Raw genomic sequence first — 16,391 nt, forward strand, 5'->3', positions numbered from 1 at the left:
ATATATATATAATATTTGTGTGTGTTTTTGTTAAGCTATTGTCTCTTTTCTTATTAAAGAGACTAGAGCTGCCATCAGGAAAAGACCTTGGAGTTCCAGTGACTATGATGAATGTTTACCAGGAATTTAATGATAGGATTGCAGATAAATATAAGATCATGAAATTCAAATCCAAGGTTTGTACTTTTTCCAGGCTAAATTCATGGAATTAAAAATGATATGTAAAGATGTTCTTACTAACACAGCAGTTTAGTTTTTCAGCTTTTTTTTTTTTTTTTGTATAAAAAACCTTTTGTCTATATTTAAAGTGGAAGGAGACTATTCTGGCAATTTTAAAGTTGCAATATATAACAAACAGAAAGCCAAAACAAATTTGTCTCCACCTGTATAGATTTGTACTAAACAAAAAATACATTAGTAACTTGCAAGCCAGCATCCAAACTACTCATATTTTGTTGGTTGTAAGCCTATATTTATGCACAAAGTAGCACTAATATGCAGTTAAAATTATACACCTTCTTCCTGCACAATCAGGACTCATTAACAGTTGTAGTTGCAGAACTTGCTGTAGTTAAATGATGTGCACTGCATTCCCAGTAATCTGAATATGGAATTGGTGTTTGTGAATATCGTGATCTATTGTTACTGACCGGTACAGGAACTGTTATAACAACATGTTTAATATACACCAGATGGGTCATGGCCACAGCCTGTGAAGTATATAACTTTTGCAGGCTGAAGAACTTAGTAACTTTAACAAAAAATGTAATATTGTAAACATTTGTCCCCACCAGTGTAAGATTCCCTTTTTCCAGCCTATGGTACTGTGTATGTACCCACATGAGCACAACAAACTTTTAAACTAAAGGAACTGTATCATCAAACATGTTCTATGCTTATTTGTGCCTGATATAATGAATTGTATTTTCTAGATATGGTTTTAACTTTCCCCTTTCACCCATCTTCTGGACATGATGCACTCTCTACTCCCAATGACACCACAAACTCCTTAACACGCCCATGCCCCATGCCATTTTATTCCTAAAGGTGCCCATACACGGGACGATTTTTAACACGATATTGGCAGTTTCTACAGGTTGGACAGACCAATCGTGTGAAAATAGATGTATTTTTAATCTTCTGCGACCATGATGCGCGTCCCCGCCGTCATCTAGTTGGATCGCAGATCAAATGGTTTTGCAGAGAGCTCCCAACCGATCGTGTACGATGTGACACACTTTTATGCATCTTATCCTATGATCGTAAGGATTAATCTTACACAATTTGACCACATCTTATGAAAATTTTCAAGGGCAATCGTCCAACTCATCTTACCAACTTTGAATCTTACCGTGTATGGGGGCCTTAAGTCTTTATCACATTTATTGATAACAGAATTCCTGATGGTTTCTGAACAAGTAAAGAAAAATCGTACTAAGTGGTGAGCTTTCCAAGCGGACTTGTTAGCACCATCTTAGAAATTATGTGAGCTTGTATTGCATTTTATTTCATATTGATTTAAATATAAATTAAAAGTATTTGAACTTTTAAAGATAACCTGTCATGAAAGCACTGTGCCATAACCAAAAACAAGAGTGAAACAAAAGCTGGACTGGGTGACCACATAGTACACATTTAAATGCTGTCTCCCTGGAAGACTAGACAAGGACATTCCCTTTTTTAGCCACCTGGTACTAATGTGTATAGCCTCCTTTAGGACATTTTCACTATGAAATATTCAATATGAATGTTATACCCTTTCATTGCTGCTTGGGAGGTGAGAGCTGCCTATGCAGCGATGACCACACACTAGGCCCAGGTCTGATGGAAGGAGGCCATTTTCACTAGGATGGTGGGCTTATTGCGTGCTTGGGCCTGGTACCGGGTGGTTGATGGCCTTAGTACATAATTACCTTACTAGCAGCCCATGCTCCCTTCTTTCTTTTCTTGTGTCCCAAAGTATTTCTGGACCTGGGGTGGCATTGCATGTGGGTTAGTGTGATTGTTTTTGCACCACAGGTTCCCAAACACAGTCCTCAAGGCACCCCAACAGTTGAAGGTTTTAGAGATATCCATGCTTTTCTGAATACCTGGCACAGTCTATTTCTGAGCTGACGCTGCTCGCTGCGTCTCCCCTGGAATCGTCCCTCCACTTCCTTTGCTCAGACATTAAAACATTTGTCTGAATTTGCTCGCCCAGTAATCACCCTATAGTCATCCCAGTAGTCACCTCCACAATGCTACTAAATGAACTGATTTTTCTAGGAATGTTTGTGTTTGGTCTTGTAATAATTTTCTTTATAGAGGGTTCTAAAAACCCAGAAACAGTTTTGGCAACGTTCGAGTTCGTCTTGGTCCAGTCCCAAGAAGGGCCTGATTCTTAGTGCCCCCCCCCTCCCCAAAAAGTTGAGGGGGTGATGAAATCAAATTTTCAGGATTCCGTGTTTTAAACAAGGAGGGAGCAGGTCTACCTGTATGCTGTACAAGTCTTTCCTTCCTTGGACTAAACACGATTGGAAATCTCAGGTTTCTTTCGGATTACGGGTGATCTCTCAGTTGGGTTGTCTGATGTGATTTTTTATTTTGCCAAGACCCTTCAAGGGGTTTTTTTTTTTTTTGCCAACTCTTGAAAGGTTTGCAGTCAACCTGATCATAGGTCTGAGTTAGTGACCTTGGTTGAACTCACCTGTGATTATCTGGGGGATCAGGCTCTGACTGTTGATCTAATTGGTCCAGCATTTCAGCTTTGGTGGTTTCTGCCCAGCTATAACTTTGGCTCAAAGTTTTGGAGATGGACATTAAGTGAAAGATGACCCTGGAGTCATTTGATTTTTTTGGTGGTCTTATTTGGGCTGAAGCTGGATAAACTCACATGGAAAGGCTGGAAAAACTCTTCCTTCCAATAAATGTACCAAACTTACTGGGCTCTTCGTTTAAGTCCATTTGCACTGAGGGTAAAGGAAAGTGTCAGGTATCGAGATGGAAGTTCACTGCCTCTTGTGGAGGACAGCATAGAGGAAAAAAAGATTGGTCTGCAAACAGACAGCCGACCATCATACAATCAGTCTTCATAATGGGCAAGCTATCAACCTGATGAAACCAGGATTGCAGAAAATGTACGAGTGCCTGGTGTTAATGTTTCCAATCATTTTAGCATCCCACACAGTAAGAATCCCAAAGGACTGTGTCTGTGATTTACAACACGTAAAACCAAATTGGAGAGGAGGGACCACCTTAGCAAGTGCAGCTGAATGGATTTACCAGCTTAACACACTGACAACAATACTTAAGTTTGGCTTCAATTTAGGCTGCTTCTTGCAGCCTAAATTGAAGCCAAATTTGTTCCGCCTCACCATTCTCTGACCTTTTAAATGAAAAATACAAAAGTATAAAATGTTTTATCCTTTTTATAATCACATTTAGTGCCATTATCTTCTAATATACCATACTTAGTTTGTATCTCCAAAGTTCCCAAGTGAGTTTACCCATATACTGTATGTCCCCCCTTTTTTTTACATTTCCCTTTTTTTGATGTAACTTTTATTTTCCAATATTTTTCAAATTCCTTTTTTTTTTTTTACTCTCGCACCATTTATTTATAATTTCAATTATCTATTTTATGTATCACTTACAGATGTGTCCTCATACATCATTGCAGCACTCGCGCCAAGTACTGTGACTGCTAGTGCCAGGCGTGGTCTTTGCTGATAATGCGTCGAAGTGCGATGCGACTAGGAAGCACCAGGAGAGACTGCTGATTAATTTGATATGCAACACTTGTATATATGTGCGTCTAAGTGTCTGGATCTGTATACAAAGTGTAACGATGAAGCAGTTTGTTTTTTCTTGCCAAGTTCCATTGTGCTTCATATATAAACTCAGTCACACACAGATATACAAGTGTCATATATCAAAATCAGTGCAGTCTGCTGCTGTGTCCTAGTTGCACCACATTGCGGCTGAGACGCGTTTTTTGGGGAAAAAGACCGGCGCTAAGATACTCACACGGGCCCTAGCTAGATGTATGGGGACACATTTGTGTGCCTATTAAATGACGAGACTGTAAGCAAGTTAAAAAAGAGTGGGGGAACATTGACTTTGGACTATCCCAAAATTATTTTACAAGTTTCACCCTTCTCGAACAGATAAGTTTTTTTTTTTTTTCTGTGTGTTGTAAAAATGGTTAGTTCAAAAATAGAGCAATGTGTTAACTTAATGTTTAATTGAACAAAACTCCCCCCCAAATCTTTCTGTATGCTAACCAAGGCTTGCTGGGCAGATTGTATGTCACATGCACGTGTTTGACAGTGATCGCGGTGATCCCAAAAAATTGTGGGTCCCTGGGACCCCTCACTTTATTAAAATGGGGTCCTGCCTGACCTTTTCTGGGTCCCATCGGAATGAAAGTCTTATGAATATCTAACAAATTAAACAGAAAAAAATAATGAATGCTAAACAGTTTTGTAAAGCGTTAGTTAGTAAAAACATTTTGTTAATCTTTATTGCACAATGAGACATTTTTCCATAATAGACTCAGGTGCTGGTAAATCTACATTAGAGCTGCCAGTGTTATCCAACTAAAGTTTTAGGGGCCCATTTATCATTGAATATTTGAGGTAAAATCCCTAAAAACACATTTTAGGAGGTTTACCTCAAATGTTTCCCCCGGATGTATCGAGGAGGTATCTCTGATACCCACTGCGATCCCTCCATTTCCGCTGGCAGCCGCCTCCCCCATGGGTTTCTATGGGAGATGCAATGCTGCCAGATTTACCAATTTCCAGAATGCGGTGCATTCCCGACACTGTCCCCCTCAGCTAACACCATTAATAATATTAGGCTTATCATGCTGGCCTCAGAGGCTGCACATCAATGGGGACAACTCCTGGGACTTCTCCTCCACTACTGCCAGCACCAGTAAACCCCCCCCCCCCCCCCTTTCTCCACTACTCCCAGAATCACTAACAACCCCCCCACTACTCCTAGCATCACTAACAACCCCCCCACTACTCCTAGCATCACTAACAACCCCCCCACTACTCCCAGCATCACTAACAGCCCCCTTATCTACTACTCCCTGCATCAATAAAAGCCCCCTTATCCACTACTCCCTGCATCAATAACAACCCCCTATCCACTACTCCCAGCATCACTAACAACCTCCTATCCACTACTCCCAGCATCACTAACAACCCCCTATCCGCTACTCCCTGTATCACTGACCCCCCCCCCCACAGACGCACACTCCTGCCTGCATCACTGACCCCCCGCACACACACACACACACACACACACACACACACACTACTCCCAGCATCTCTAACAACCCCCTATCCACTACTCCCTGCATCAATAACAACCCCATATCCACTACTCCCTGCATCAATAACAACCTCCTATCCACTACTCCCTGCATCAATAACAACCCCCTATCCACTACTCCCTGTATCACTGACTCCCCCCCCCACAGACACACACTACTCCCTGCATCACTGACCCCCCGCCCGCACACACACACTACTCTCTGCATCACTGACCCCCGCACACAGACACACACACACTACTCCCTGCATCACTGACCCGCACACACACACACTACTCCCTGCATCACTGACCCCCGCACACACACTACTCCCTGCATCACTGACCCCCCGCACACACACACACACACACTACTCCCTGCATCACTGACCCCCCGCACACACACACACACACACACACACACACACACTACTACTCCCTGCATCACTGACCCCCGCACACACACACACTACTCCCTGCATCACTGACCCCCCCCGCACACACACACACTACTCCCTGCATCACTGACCCCCCGCACACACACACACTACTCCCTGCATCACTGACCGCACGCACGCACGCACACACACACACACACACACACACACACTCTACTCCCTGCATCACTGACCCCCCGCACACACACACACACTATTCCTTGCATCACTCCCAGTATTAATAAAAACAGATATGCACTTGTGTTATTTTGGCCACACACACTGTGATGATGTACAGTCAGTAGAGTATACATCACAACTCCCTTGGGTACAGCACTCACCTCACTGGGGGAGATTGGGCACCGCTTCTTCAGACAACCCCAGTTCATGAGGTTGCCGGTGTGCCGCTGTCAGTGGTGCTCATGTCCCGGCAGTTTATGGGGCTACACCTCCCCGCTCCGCGGACACGAGGAGCAGCTTCTGAAGCGGCAGCACGATGTCTTGGCACAAGCCCAGCTCTACTGCCACTGCTGCTGGGACGGCCACTGGCGCAAGGCACCGCAACATGTGCAATGCCCAGCAAGGTGACGCCACTACCACATTGTTGTTGAGCGCGTCAGTACCCCCTGCAGCCCGGGGGTGTCCTATTATTACCAGCGCCTATTTGATTGCGGTGGTTTTAGCTGTGTGGCAGCGTGCAGGGAGGCTGGCTCGTGTCCTCGGGGACACGGCTCTTTAATAAAAGTGAGTCCCCAGTCCTTGAAACTGGGTAAAATACGCGCTATAGCGCGTATTTGCGAACACTGGTTTGAGGGGGAAAAAAATATGTAATGACGGTCATGAGGATGTCGAAGATGAGGAACGTCTTGCACATCAAAAGCAAATTAAAATGTAAATAAAATGAGAAAATTGTTCAAATTGACCATCAACTCTGCATCCAAATGATAGCAGAAATGGTAAACATAGACAAAGAAACTGTTTTGCATCAAAATCTTAACATGACAAAAGTTTGTGCTAAGATGGTTTTCGAGGCTTCTCACTGCCGTGCAGTAAGAAATCGGAAACGGATTTGTACATACATTTTAAGCAGATTTGCATTTTTTTAGATCATTATTACCTGCGATGAATCATGGATCTTTTAGTACGATCCTGAGACAAAACGACAGTTCGTGCACTGGAAAACACCATCTTCACAAACAAAGAAAGCATGTCCAATTAAATCCAAACTCAAAGCCATGTTTGTTTTATTTGATATCAAGGGTGTTATTTGGAAAACTGGGTACCAGACTGCGTAACAGTGAATCACCATTACTACAAAAATGTTCTTGCAGCTTTGCAGGAAAGAATCTGAAGAAAGAGGCCAAAGTTATGGAAAAATGGTTTTATCCTCCATCAGGACAATCTACCAGCCCACACCACCATCAGGACAACATTACAGCCCACACAGCTCTCTATGTGAAGCAGCTTTTGGCTGAGAAACAGATTGAAAAATACCCTCCATACTCGCCAGACCTAGCACCATATAAATTCCTTCTTCTCCCTAAAGTCAAATCTGTACAGAAGGGAACCCATTATGCATCAGTTACTGAGGTAAAGAAGAAAACCACATGCTGTTGAGAAAGTTGACCTATAATGAACTAGAGCACGACTTTGACTAATGGAAAATAAAAATGCAGTGGTGTGTGGATGCAGAAGGGGGAACAGAGTTAAAATTGACTTGCCATAACTTATGTTTAATTATATTATCAGTCTCGTTATTTAATAGCCACACCTCGTATGCTGTTTCAGTCTTTTTTGCACATATGAAGTCATAAAAGATTCCATTGTCTCCAAGTATGCTTTTTAATTAAAAAATGTCTATAAATGCATACTCTATATTTGAAGATATAATTTATTTCCATCTCTCTCACATTGTCTATTAAACCATACTGTTTAATGTCCCCTGCAGACGTATTTGTCTATTACAGATTTATTTTCTTTTACCTCTCTTTTGCTTACTGATACATACCGCTGTTACTATATTAATTTTGTCATGCAGCTTTTGTTTTTACTTTTTATATATTTGACTGTTTTTATTCTTAATTTATCTGACCCTTGTGATCAGCAGTGGCATAACTAGGGTATTTGGAGCCCCCCTCCTATATGCATGTGCCTTTGACGCGCGTGGCGAAAGATGGGCGTGGCCACTTAAAAATGGGGAGTGTCAACATGACACACACCCCTTTATCGTCACTCTGAACATTCCTTTCCATATTCACCTTAACCCCAGTAGTACTCCTTATACAGTACCCCCAGTATGCAATGTCCCCAGTTGTGGTCCCTCTTATGCAGGCCCATAGTAGTGCCCCTTATACAGTACCCCCAGTAGTGGTCCCCCTTATGCAGCCCCCCATTAGTTCCCCTTATACAGTACCCCCAGTATGCAATGCCCCCAGTAGTGGTCCCCCTTATGCAGCCCCTCTTTAGTTCCCCTTATACAGTACCCCCAGTATGCAATGCCCCCAGTAGTGGTCCCCCTTATGCAGCCCCTCATTAGTTCCCCTTATGAAGTGCCCCCATGTAGTGGTCCCCCTTATGCAGCCCCTCATTAGTTCCCCTTATGAAGTGCCCCCATGTAGTGGTCCCCCCTATGAAGTGCCCCCAGTAGTGGTTCCAATTATGCAGTGCCCCTTATATAGTGCCCCCCCTTTGCAGTGCTCCCAGTAGTAGTACCCCCTATGCAGTGCCCTTAATAAAGTGCCCCCAGCAGTAGTCTTCCCCCCCCATATGCAGTGCCCCCAGTATGGTCCCCCTTATGCAGGCTCCCTGTAGTGGTCCTCCCTATTTAGTGCCTCCAGTAGTGGTCCCCCAGTGCAGTGCCACTAGTAGTAAGCCCCTTTATATAGTGCCCCCAGCATTAGTCCCCCCCATGCAGTGCCCCCAGTAGTGATCCCCCCTATCCAGTGCCCCCTGTAGTGGTCCTCACTACTAGGGGACCACTACTGGGGGCACTAAATAGGAAGCCCCTAATATAGTGCCGCCAGCAGTAGTCTCCCTCCCCCAATGCAGTGGCCCTGGTAGTGGTGCCCCTAATGCAGGCCCCCGGTAGTGATCCCCCTATCCAGTGCCCTTATACAGTTCCACCTGTAGTGGTCCTCCCTATACACTTACCTGAATCCACGCTCCGGCCACTGCTCCCGCCGCCGCACGTCAGTCCTCCCCGGGCTGGCGTGCTCTGCATTATGGGAGAGACGTCATGACGTCTCTCCCATTACCCACTGCAAGAGCCGGAAGGGGTAGCTAATTAGTGAGCTCAAGCCCGGCTCTTGCAGTGGGCACTGCAGCTGTCAGTGAGAGTCTGTCTGACTCTCATTGGTTGCTGGTTAACACACGCATCGCTGCCCAAGAATTACTGCGTCTCGTGTGTGTATATAATGCTACCTGGGTCAGTGGTACATTTTGACTTCTGGGCAAACACATTTTGTATTGGGGATATATTTATCTCTTGAGAGTAAAATCCAGATGTTCTTTACCAACCATCCTGTGGTCCAGGTACAGTGCCAGGGCTTGCGAGAAACCAATCAAATGTTACTTTTCTTAACTGATAATTCCAGTGTCCGTAGAGTGGATGGGTAGTTTCAAGTCAAACCTGGTTGTTTCTATACATAATTTTGAGCCTTAAGACCCTTAACACCAATGTTCAAGTGGGCAGGTTCAAGATGAAATTGTTGAGAACTGTTACTAACAGCATGGAACAGGACCAGTTCATGCTATCCATGGATCTATGGGATGTTTACTTGCACGTTCCGATCTGTGAAAATCACCAATACCTTCTAAGAGTTGTGGCTCCGATTCACCTTTCCAAATTTGGTCTCCGCTATTTGGTTTAACAGCGAAACAGGTATTCAGAAAGGTCATGGATGTGATGCCGTGTGAGGATTTGGCCAGATGACCTCTTGGTCAAGTCCTCCAACTTTTTAGTCCCCACATTACTAAGTGATGGCACCAACATTGTAGTGCCACAATTGATTAGCAAGTAGCATAAATGCAATCTGTTACCTACTCGGGCAAATCTTTTTTTGGTCTGCTGTTCGACCCATAGTAGCAGAGTTTTTTTTTTTTTTATATGATCAACAAAGACTTGTTAATCAGACTATTAAGCTGTGTATTGTCAGATCTTTTTATCATTCTTTTATAACTCAGAGAAGATGAATACAGAAGGGAAGGTGGGGTGGGTTATTACATAGCAATCCAACATCATTTGTATAAACAGATGTCAGTTAGCACAAGTGAAAGTGGCAGAAGAACCAAAGTGGTGTCATGACATTAGGTTTATGGATATCTTTAAGCCACAGAGTGATTACAATCGGCCAAAGCAGTGGAGGTGGGTAATTGTAGAAAGATGACCAAATAGCCTTGAACTGACTGACCTTATGTAACTGAAGATATGTTCCATTATACATATCTATATCAAACCGCTTCTCTAATTGAGGAGAGGGGGTTGGTAATTAGTGGCATTTAGAATATGACATATAACAGAGGTTCCCAAACATGGTCCTCAAGGCTCCCCAGCAGTTCAGGTTTTAGAGATATCCATAGTTGAGCACAGGTGACTTAATACCTCAGTCACTTTGATTTAACCACCTGGGCTCAGCCATGGTTATCTCTATAACCTGAACTGTTGTGGAGCCTTGAGGACAGTATATAACAATTACTATTTAAGCCTTTTGTATAGTGTTTTTTTTTTTTTTAAATATTCCATCTTTGTTCTTGGAAATAAATAAATCTCCTAAATTGCAGTGAATTCAATAAAACATAACTTGCTAAGATTCTAACAAAAAACCCCAAGGCATTAGGTTGCAAAAACGAAATATTTAAGATACAGCAAGTGTATTAGAAGTAGGAAAAGTGATTTAAAAGTAAGTTTACTGTGCCGCTACCTAGGTTATTCCCAAGCAGTATTTAAAAATAACAGAGTGAGTGTGATAAACTTTGTGTTTCTTATGCTGTTAACTATAATTGTTGTATTAACACTATGGCTCAATATTGAAGTATTTAAATATTTCTTAAAATATAAGCAATTATTCTATTAATAGGAGATAATAATATGTATCTGATATTCTTTGTATCACTCAAAAAAAGAGTCCCATATTGAGATGTGGGTGTGTGTTATATTAAAGGTCCTCAAGTTAGGTATTAAATGATTGAGAAAAGTTGAGACCTGTACAAAATTAAAAATCGCAGTGACTTAAACTCACAAAATAAGCTTGCAATAATAATGATTCATATTCCACAATAACTATATAATTTGTATTTCATAAGAATCCTCTGACCGAATTTTAACACGCTATTTATCCTCTTAATAGATCAGATATGTGGTTTACCCTCCTTTTTATATGTTCATTAGGTCAGTAGTGGTTCTAGCACAGTGGGTCTGATTCACTACGGTATTCTGCTTATACGCACGCAACTGTGTTGCTAATATCAGCGCTGTTATTTAAATATTTTCTTTCGCATTGCGATCGATGCTTGACATAAGGGCGCACACTACCCCTTACATCTGTATGCTTGGCCAACCTAGTGAAACAATCGGTAACATCGGACAGATAGGGAAGCCCAGACTTCACTTAGTAATTGCTTACTTATGTGAACGCTATGACACCTCAGACGGCATCTGGTATCGCAGTGGATAATTTATGCACGCCCCTGCAACGGCTAAAACGCACTAGCACGCCTGCGTTCGCCCGACCACCCCCTCCTTCCCCACCCACAAACGGCACTTCCTTTTAATCACTCTGTCATGGCTTGCGCACTGCGATGATACGCATGCGTAGTGCGACTTAATGGACCGTTTGAGTGCGTTTAAGCAACTGCCTTCCTTGCCTAATCAGGCCCAGTGTTCTATATAAACAGTTGTTCGGTTTAAGGAGGTACTGTTTTGGCAGTAATAGGGGACTTGGGTATTTATTTAAATTGTGTTGAAGTGTAGTTGATTATTCTCATTTACTACTGTTTGTATATTCAACCTAATATCCTGTATAGGATTCAATTCATCAAAGGAGGGTAATGAGGAGGAGCCCTCTTTCATCCTCTAAAATAACTGCAGGATATTATAATGTCATTATAGAGTGTGCGTGCATGCATATATATATGCAATATGTGTGTGTGCGTGTATATATATATATATATATATATATATATATATATATATATATATATATATATATATATATATATATATGTAATTTTTTTTACATTTATATATGGTTCTTGTTACACACTTAAAGATTATAAATGTGTGCAGAGTTCTCATTCAAAGAAAAGGTCACAGTCAGTTACTATGCTGAAGTAGTCGTGTATCAGACACTAAGGAGAGAATTCAATTAGGTGTCATGATCTTGCACTTGAGAGGTTGGCAAGTCGTAAATGACAGCAATGGCATCGGAACTCGCTTCCCTCGCTGCTTGGACTTGCACATCTTTCCTTGCAGCCCTTACTTGCGGGTGCAAATTAATCGCACCTAATTGAATTCCCCTAATTCACAGTCCACGTCTAGTTTAGAGAGATAACACTGGGCTGTTTCTGCCTCAAAGTATCTTTTGCTGTTGCATGCACATTTGTGAAAAGGAAGTTCATTCGTTGTATCTCTACAAACTTTATATATCATCCTCTTAATTGCGATGTTAGAACCTGTCATAAAATATGTATTGCAGTTTAACAAAGTATCTCATTTAAATTTTAATCCACTTTACATGTATAATAGAAATATCCCTTCTCTAAAATGGTTCTATAAATTGCAGGGTCAGGGCCTGTCCGTTTTATAACAATTTTGAGGTGCAACAGCATTAGCATAGGTACAATTAATAACTTGACTGTTGCACACACTCCTCTGCCACCTTGTCTCCCAGTTACTGGTATAGATCAGCTGTTGTAATTTCAGTTAATTTTGAGCTACGCTGCTTTTGTCATTAATTAAAGGTCAGTAGGTGCACACCGCAAAATCGCAGATGCACATTCCTTCCACTTAAGTTCTTGTTAATCGATTAATCTGATCAGTTACAAGAGAAAGTTTTAAATAGGTGCGGACACATCCCTCAATGACACACAGCCCATGAAGATCAGTCTGTGTGGTGAAATGCCTCTTAGTGACATCCTGGCCAATAACTAGCTGGTATAAGTTGCCTAGGTGACCCTGTTTGTATGGGGGAAGATCATCCCAGATGCAGGTAAAAGTACTGAAGATTTTGAGCAGGCTTGTAACATAAGTATTGACTGTACCATTCAGATTCTAGACAGAGATGGCTATATTGGGGGATATTATGTTTTATAAATAAATGTATATTGGTCTTTCTTCTTCCATAGGGGAAAATGGGGTATAGACAGGTGTTCTATGGAGCCTGGTACTTTAAATGACCCTAAAACTGTCTCCTTCCCCTCTACACCCCAGAGTGCCGGTTTTATTTATTTTTCGTATTTTTACTGACATACAATCAAGACTTCAACAGGCGGCTTTATGCTGCACACAGCTGCCTGTATTGAGGGAGCCTCCGGCAGGGACCACCACATCTACTTCTGCTAGGGTCTTGGGCCACAGGGTTATCGGACCCTGGTCGGCCTCCCGCGCACCGGCTGGCTAGAGCAGTGGTGAGTAGAGCTGCTCTCCCTGGCTAGCAGGGAGTTCAGTCTAATAGGAGGCTGCCCATTGGCCAGAGCGTCTTCAGCCTGCAAGGGGATACTCCCTCTACAGATTGGCGTGCGCACTCCCGCGGTCTCGCGCAATCTTGAGAGAGTGTGCGGACAGGCTGCACATCCTCCCCAGGGACCTGTGAGTTACATTGGGAGTAGTGGTGAGGAAGTGATTAAGGACTATTTAGGAAGGTTGGCCCTTGCTTCTCCCCTTTTGTGCTCTCTGCCTCTCCCCTTTTGTGCTCTCTGCCTCAGGTGAGACTCCAGCGTGTTTTTTCTTCTTTCTCTGGCTTGTTTGTGTAACATGTCAGGGAAGGGTAATACTTCAGGTAGCCAGAAGGTTTTTGCCAGCACCAGGTGCAAGAAGGAATTTTCACAGGCTCGCTCAGACAGTGGTGCTCTGTGTGTGAGTCTGAGGACTCAACTCCTTGTGTATCTGCTACAGTTCCTCCTGATACTCCAACATGGGTAGCTACCTTCGTGGGGGCTATGTCCGAGATATCTCAGGAAATGGCTGTCTCCTGGAAGGAGACGAGGTGAAGTTTCTCAGGAATCTACTTTGGCTCAGGGTTTAGTCCGCTCTGTGGAGGCTTTAACTCAAATCTCTTCTACATTGGAAAGGCTGGGGGACAGGATCCTCTTCCAGGGGCGCTGCTAGTGTGGTAAAACGTCCCGCGTCTAATCGCAACATGACTGTCTCCCTTCCCACCTGGGGTGTCTTAAGGTGGGTGTGCGTCTCTCACTTTTCAGAGAGGTTTGGGTTCAGAATTTCAGAATATTGGTGGCCCTCAGTTACAAGATTCAGTTTCTTGAAGTTCTCTTCATCCTCCCCCAGTTCGATTCTTTACCACTGGTTGCCCAACAAGCAGCTGGCCCTACAACAGGCAGTTAAAAAAGCTTCTTGTTTCGTTTTTTTTTTTTAAAGTATATTTATTAAAGATCCACACAAAATGCATCAAAATATGTCTACAAAGAGACAGACAAACTTCACTGAACATAGCAATAGGAATACACAAGAACACAATTCAGTGGTAAGAACAAAACTGTGGGATACAATTTAAAATTTTTAAAGGAAAAATAAAGAGACCAGCAAGGAGAGCAGAAGATAAAAAGAAAAAGGGAGACAGCGTGGCTAGAACTGTCAAAGAAGAAGAGTAAAGGGGGAGAAAAAAAAGAGAAGTTTAAGTGAATGGGAAACTAGCATTGAAAAAGGACAACCAGGGGGCCCAAACCTTATCAAATGTTTTGCAAGAGTGGTTAAGGATACTGGTCATGTATTCCAATCGCTGAACCGACCAGACCCTATTAATGACTGATGTAGGGAAGGAGGCATTAACTGTTTCCAATCAGCTGACAGGTAGCAGCCGAAAGGACGTGCCTGATTAATTAGTTTTGGTGATAAGTGGCAACCGGAAAAGGTAGGGGTAGAAGAAAAAATTTGGGATCTAATGGGATCGGGAGGTGAGTAATTGAGATGATCAAATTCTTAATATTTAGCCAAAAATTAGTGAGTTTTGGACAGCTCCACCAAATGTGGAAAAACGTGCCTTCTGACAAGCACCCACGCCAGCATCTATCGGATGTGTCAGGAAACCTCTTTTTTAGTCGGGAGGGGACCAAGTACCATCTGTAAAGAATTTTAGACGTTCTCTTTTATTCTGACGCATATGGAACTGGAGGCGGCTCTCTCCCCAATCATCAGGGTTCAGGGTTTCACCCAGGTCCCGTTCCCAGGCCGCTTCGTGTTAGTCACGCGTGGAGTCTAAAGGTGTAGAGAGTTCTGAATTTAGAGCTGATATTAGGCCAGCACTGGAGGAGTCAAGGAACGATTAACAAGGTGGTGTTTAATTATGTTATGAAAATTCCAGAGTTGCAGATATTGGAAAAAATGTTTTGATGGGATATGAAATTTAAACTGGAGTTCAGCAAATGAGGGAAAGGAGGAGTCACGGGTCAAATCATTGACATATCTAATGCCAGCCGTTTGCCAAGGGAGAAAAGCTAAAGGATGACTGGGGTGGGAGATGGAGAGAGGCCAAATTTACGGGTGACTATGTCCCATAATGACAGCGAATGAGAGATAATGAGGTGGTCACGGACTCTTTTAGGGCGACGGGCTCTAGGGAGCCAAAGGAGGGAAGCAAGAGAAAGCAGTCCTATGGCCGCTTCAATATGAACCCATATTCTTTCAAAACTATTCCATAAGATACATTGAGCGAGTTTAGCAGAGAAGTAGTAATGCTTAAAATTAGGGAGATGTACCTGAGGTCATTTTCCCGACCATATAAATTTTGTTGTCCGGGATTGGAGAAATTTGAAAACATAAGGGGGGACATGTATAGGAAGGGACTGGAAAAGGTAAAGGAGTCTAGGCAAGATATTCATTTTAACTGTATTAATACGACCTATCCAGGAGATGAAATGATGGGTCCACGAAGCAAGGTCTAATTTGATTTGGGAAAGTTGGCCTGGAAAAGTTGATGGTAATGTTTGGTTATCAGAATACCCAAATACTTAATTTTTTGGAGATGCCATTTAAATGGGAAGATATGTTCCAAAGAGATTTTATCATTTTGGGGGATATAAAAATCAAGGACTTTCGTTTTATCCAGGTTAATTTTATAACCGGAGAAATAACCGTATATTTAAATTTCAGTCAAAGTAGGGGAGAGCGAGGTAAGCGTGTTCGAAATGGACAACAAAATGTCGTCCGCATATAAGGCCAGTTTGCGCTCCGTCGATCCAACTAACACGCCAGATATACCTGAATTGGCACGGATTCTAGCAGCCAGGGGTTCTATTATAAGGGCGAAAATAAGTGGTGAGAGGGGGCAGCCCTGGCAGGTGCCATTGGATATATTGAATGGGGTAGATGTGGAGCCATTAGTGGAGACGGTAGCTGAGAGAGAGCGATATAAAGCCGAGAGACCCTGCAGAAATTTGCCAAAGAAGCCCATCGACCCAAGGACACCAAACATGAAAGGCCAT

General features: G+C 42.8%; 1 protein-coding gene across 1 annotated transcript in view; it reads left to right on the plus strand.

Annotated features, from left to right (window-relative positions):
- POLA1 (DNA polymerase alpha 1, catalytic subunit) overlaps positions 1-16,391 on the plus strand; it is a 477,386-nt gene that overhangs the window by 77,042 nt on the left and 383,953 nt on the right. Inside the window, exon 12 of the mRNA XM_088451643.1 lies at positions 60-176. Coding sequence (XP_088307769.1) covers positions 60-176 — 117 coding nt within the window. The remainder of the gene's footprint in view (positions 1-59; positions 177-16,391) is intronic.

Source organism: Taudactylus pleione, unplaced genomic scaffold, assembly GCF_031769625.1.
Source record: "Taudactylus pleione unplaced genomic scaffold, aTauple2 ptg000026l, whole genome shotgun sequence".
NCBI lineage: Eukaryota > Metazoa > Chordata > Amphibia > Anura > Myobatrachidae > Taudactylus > Taudactylus pleione.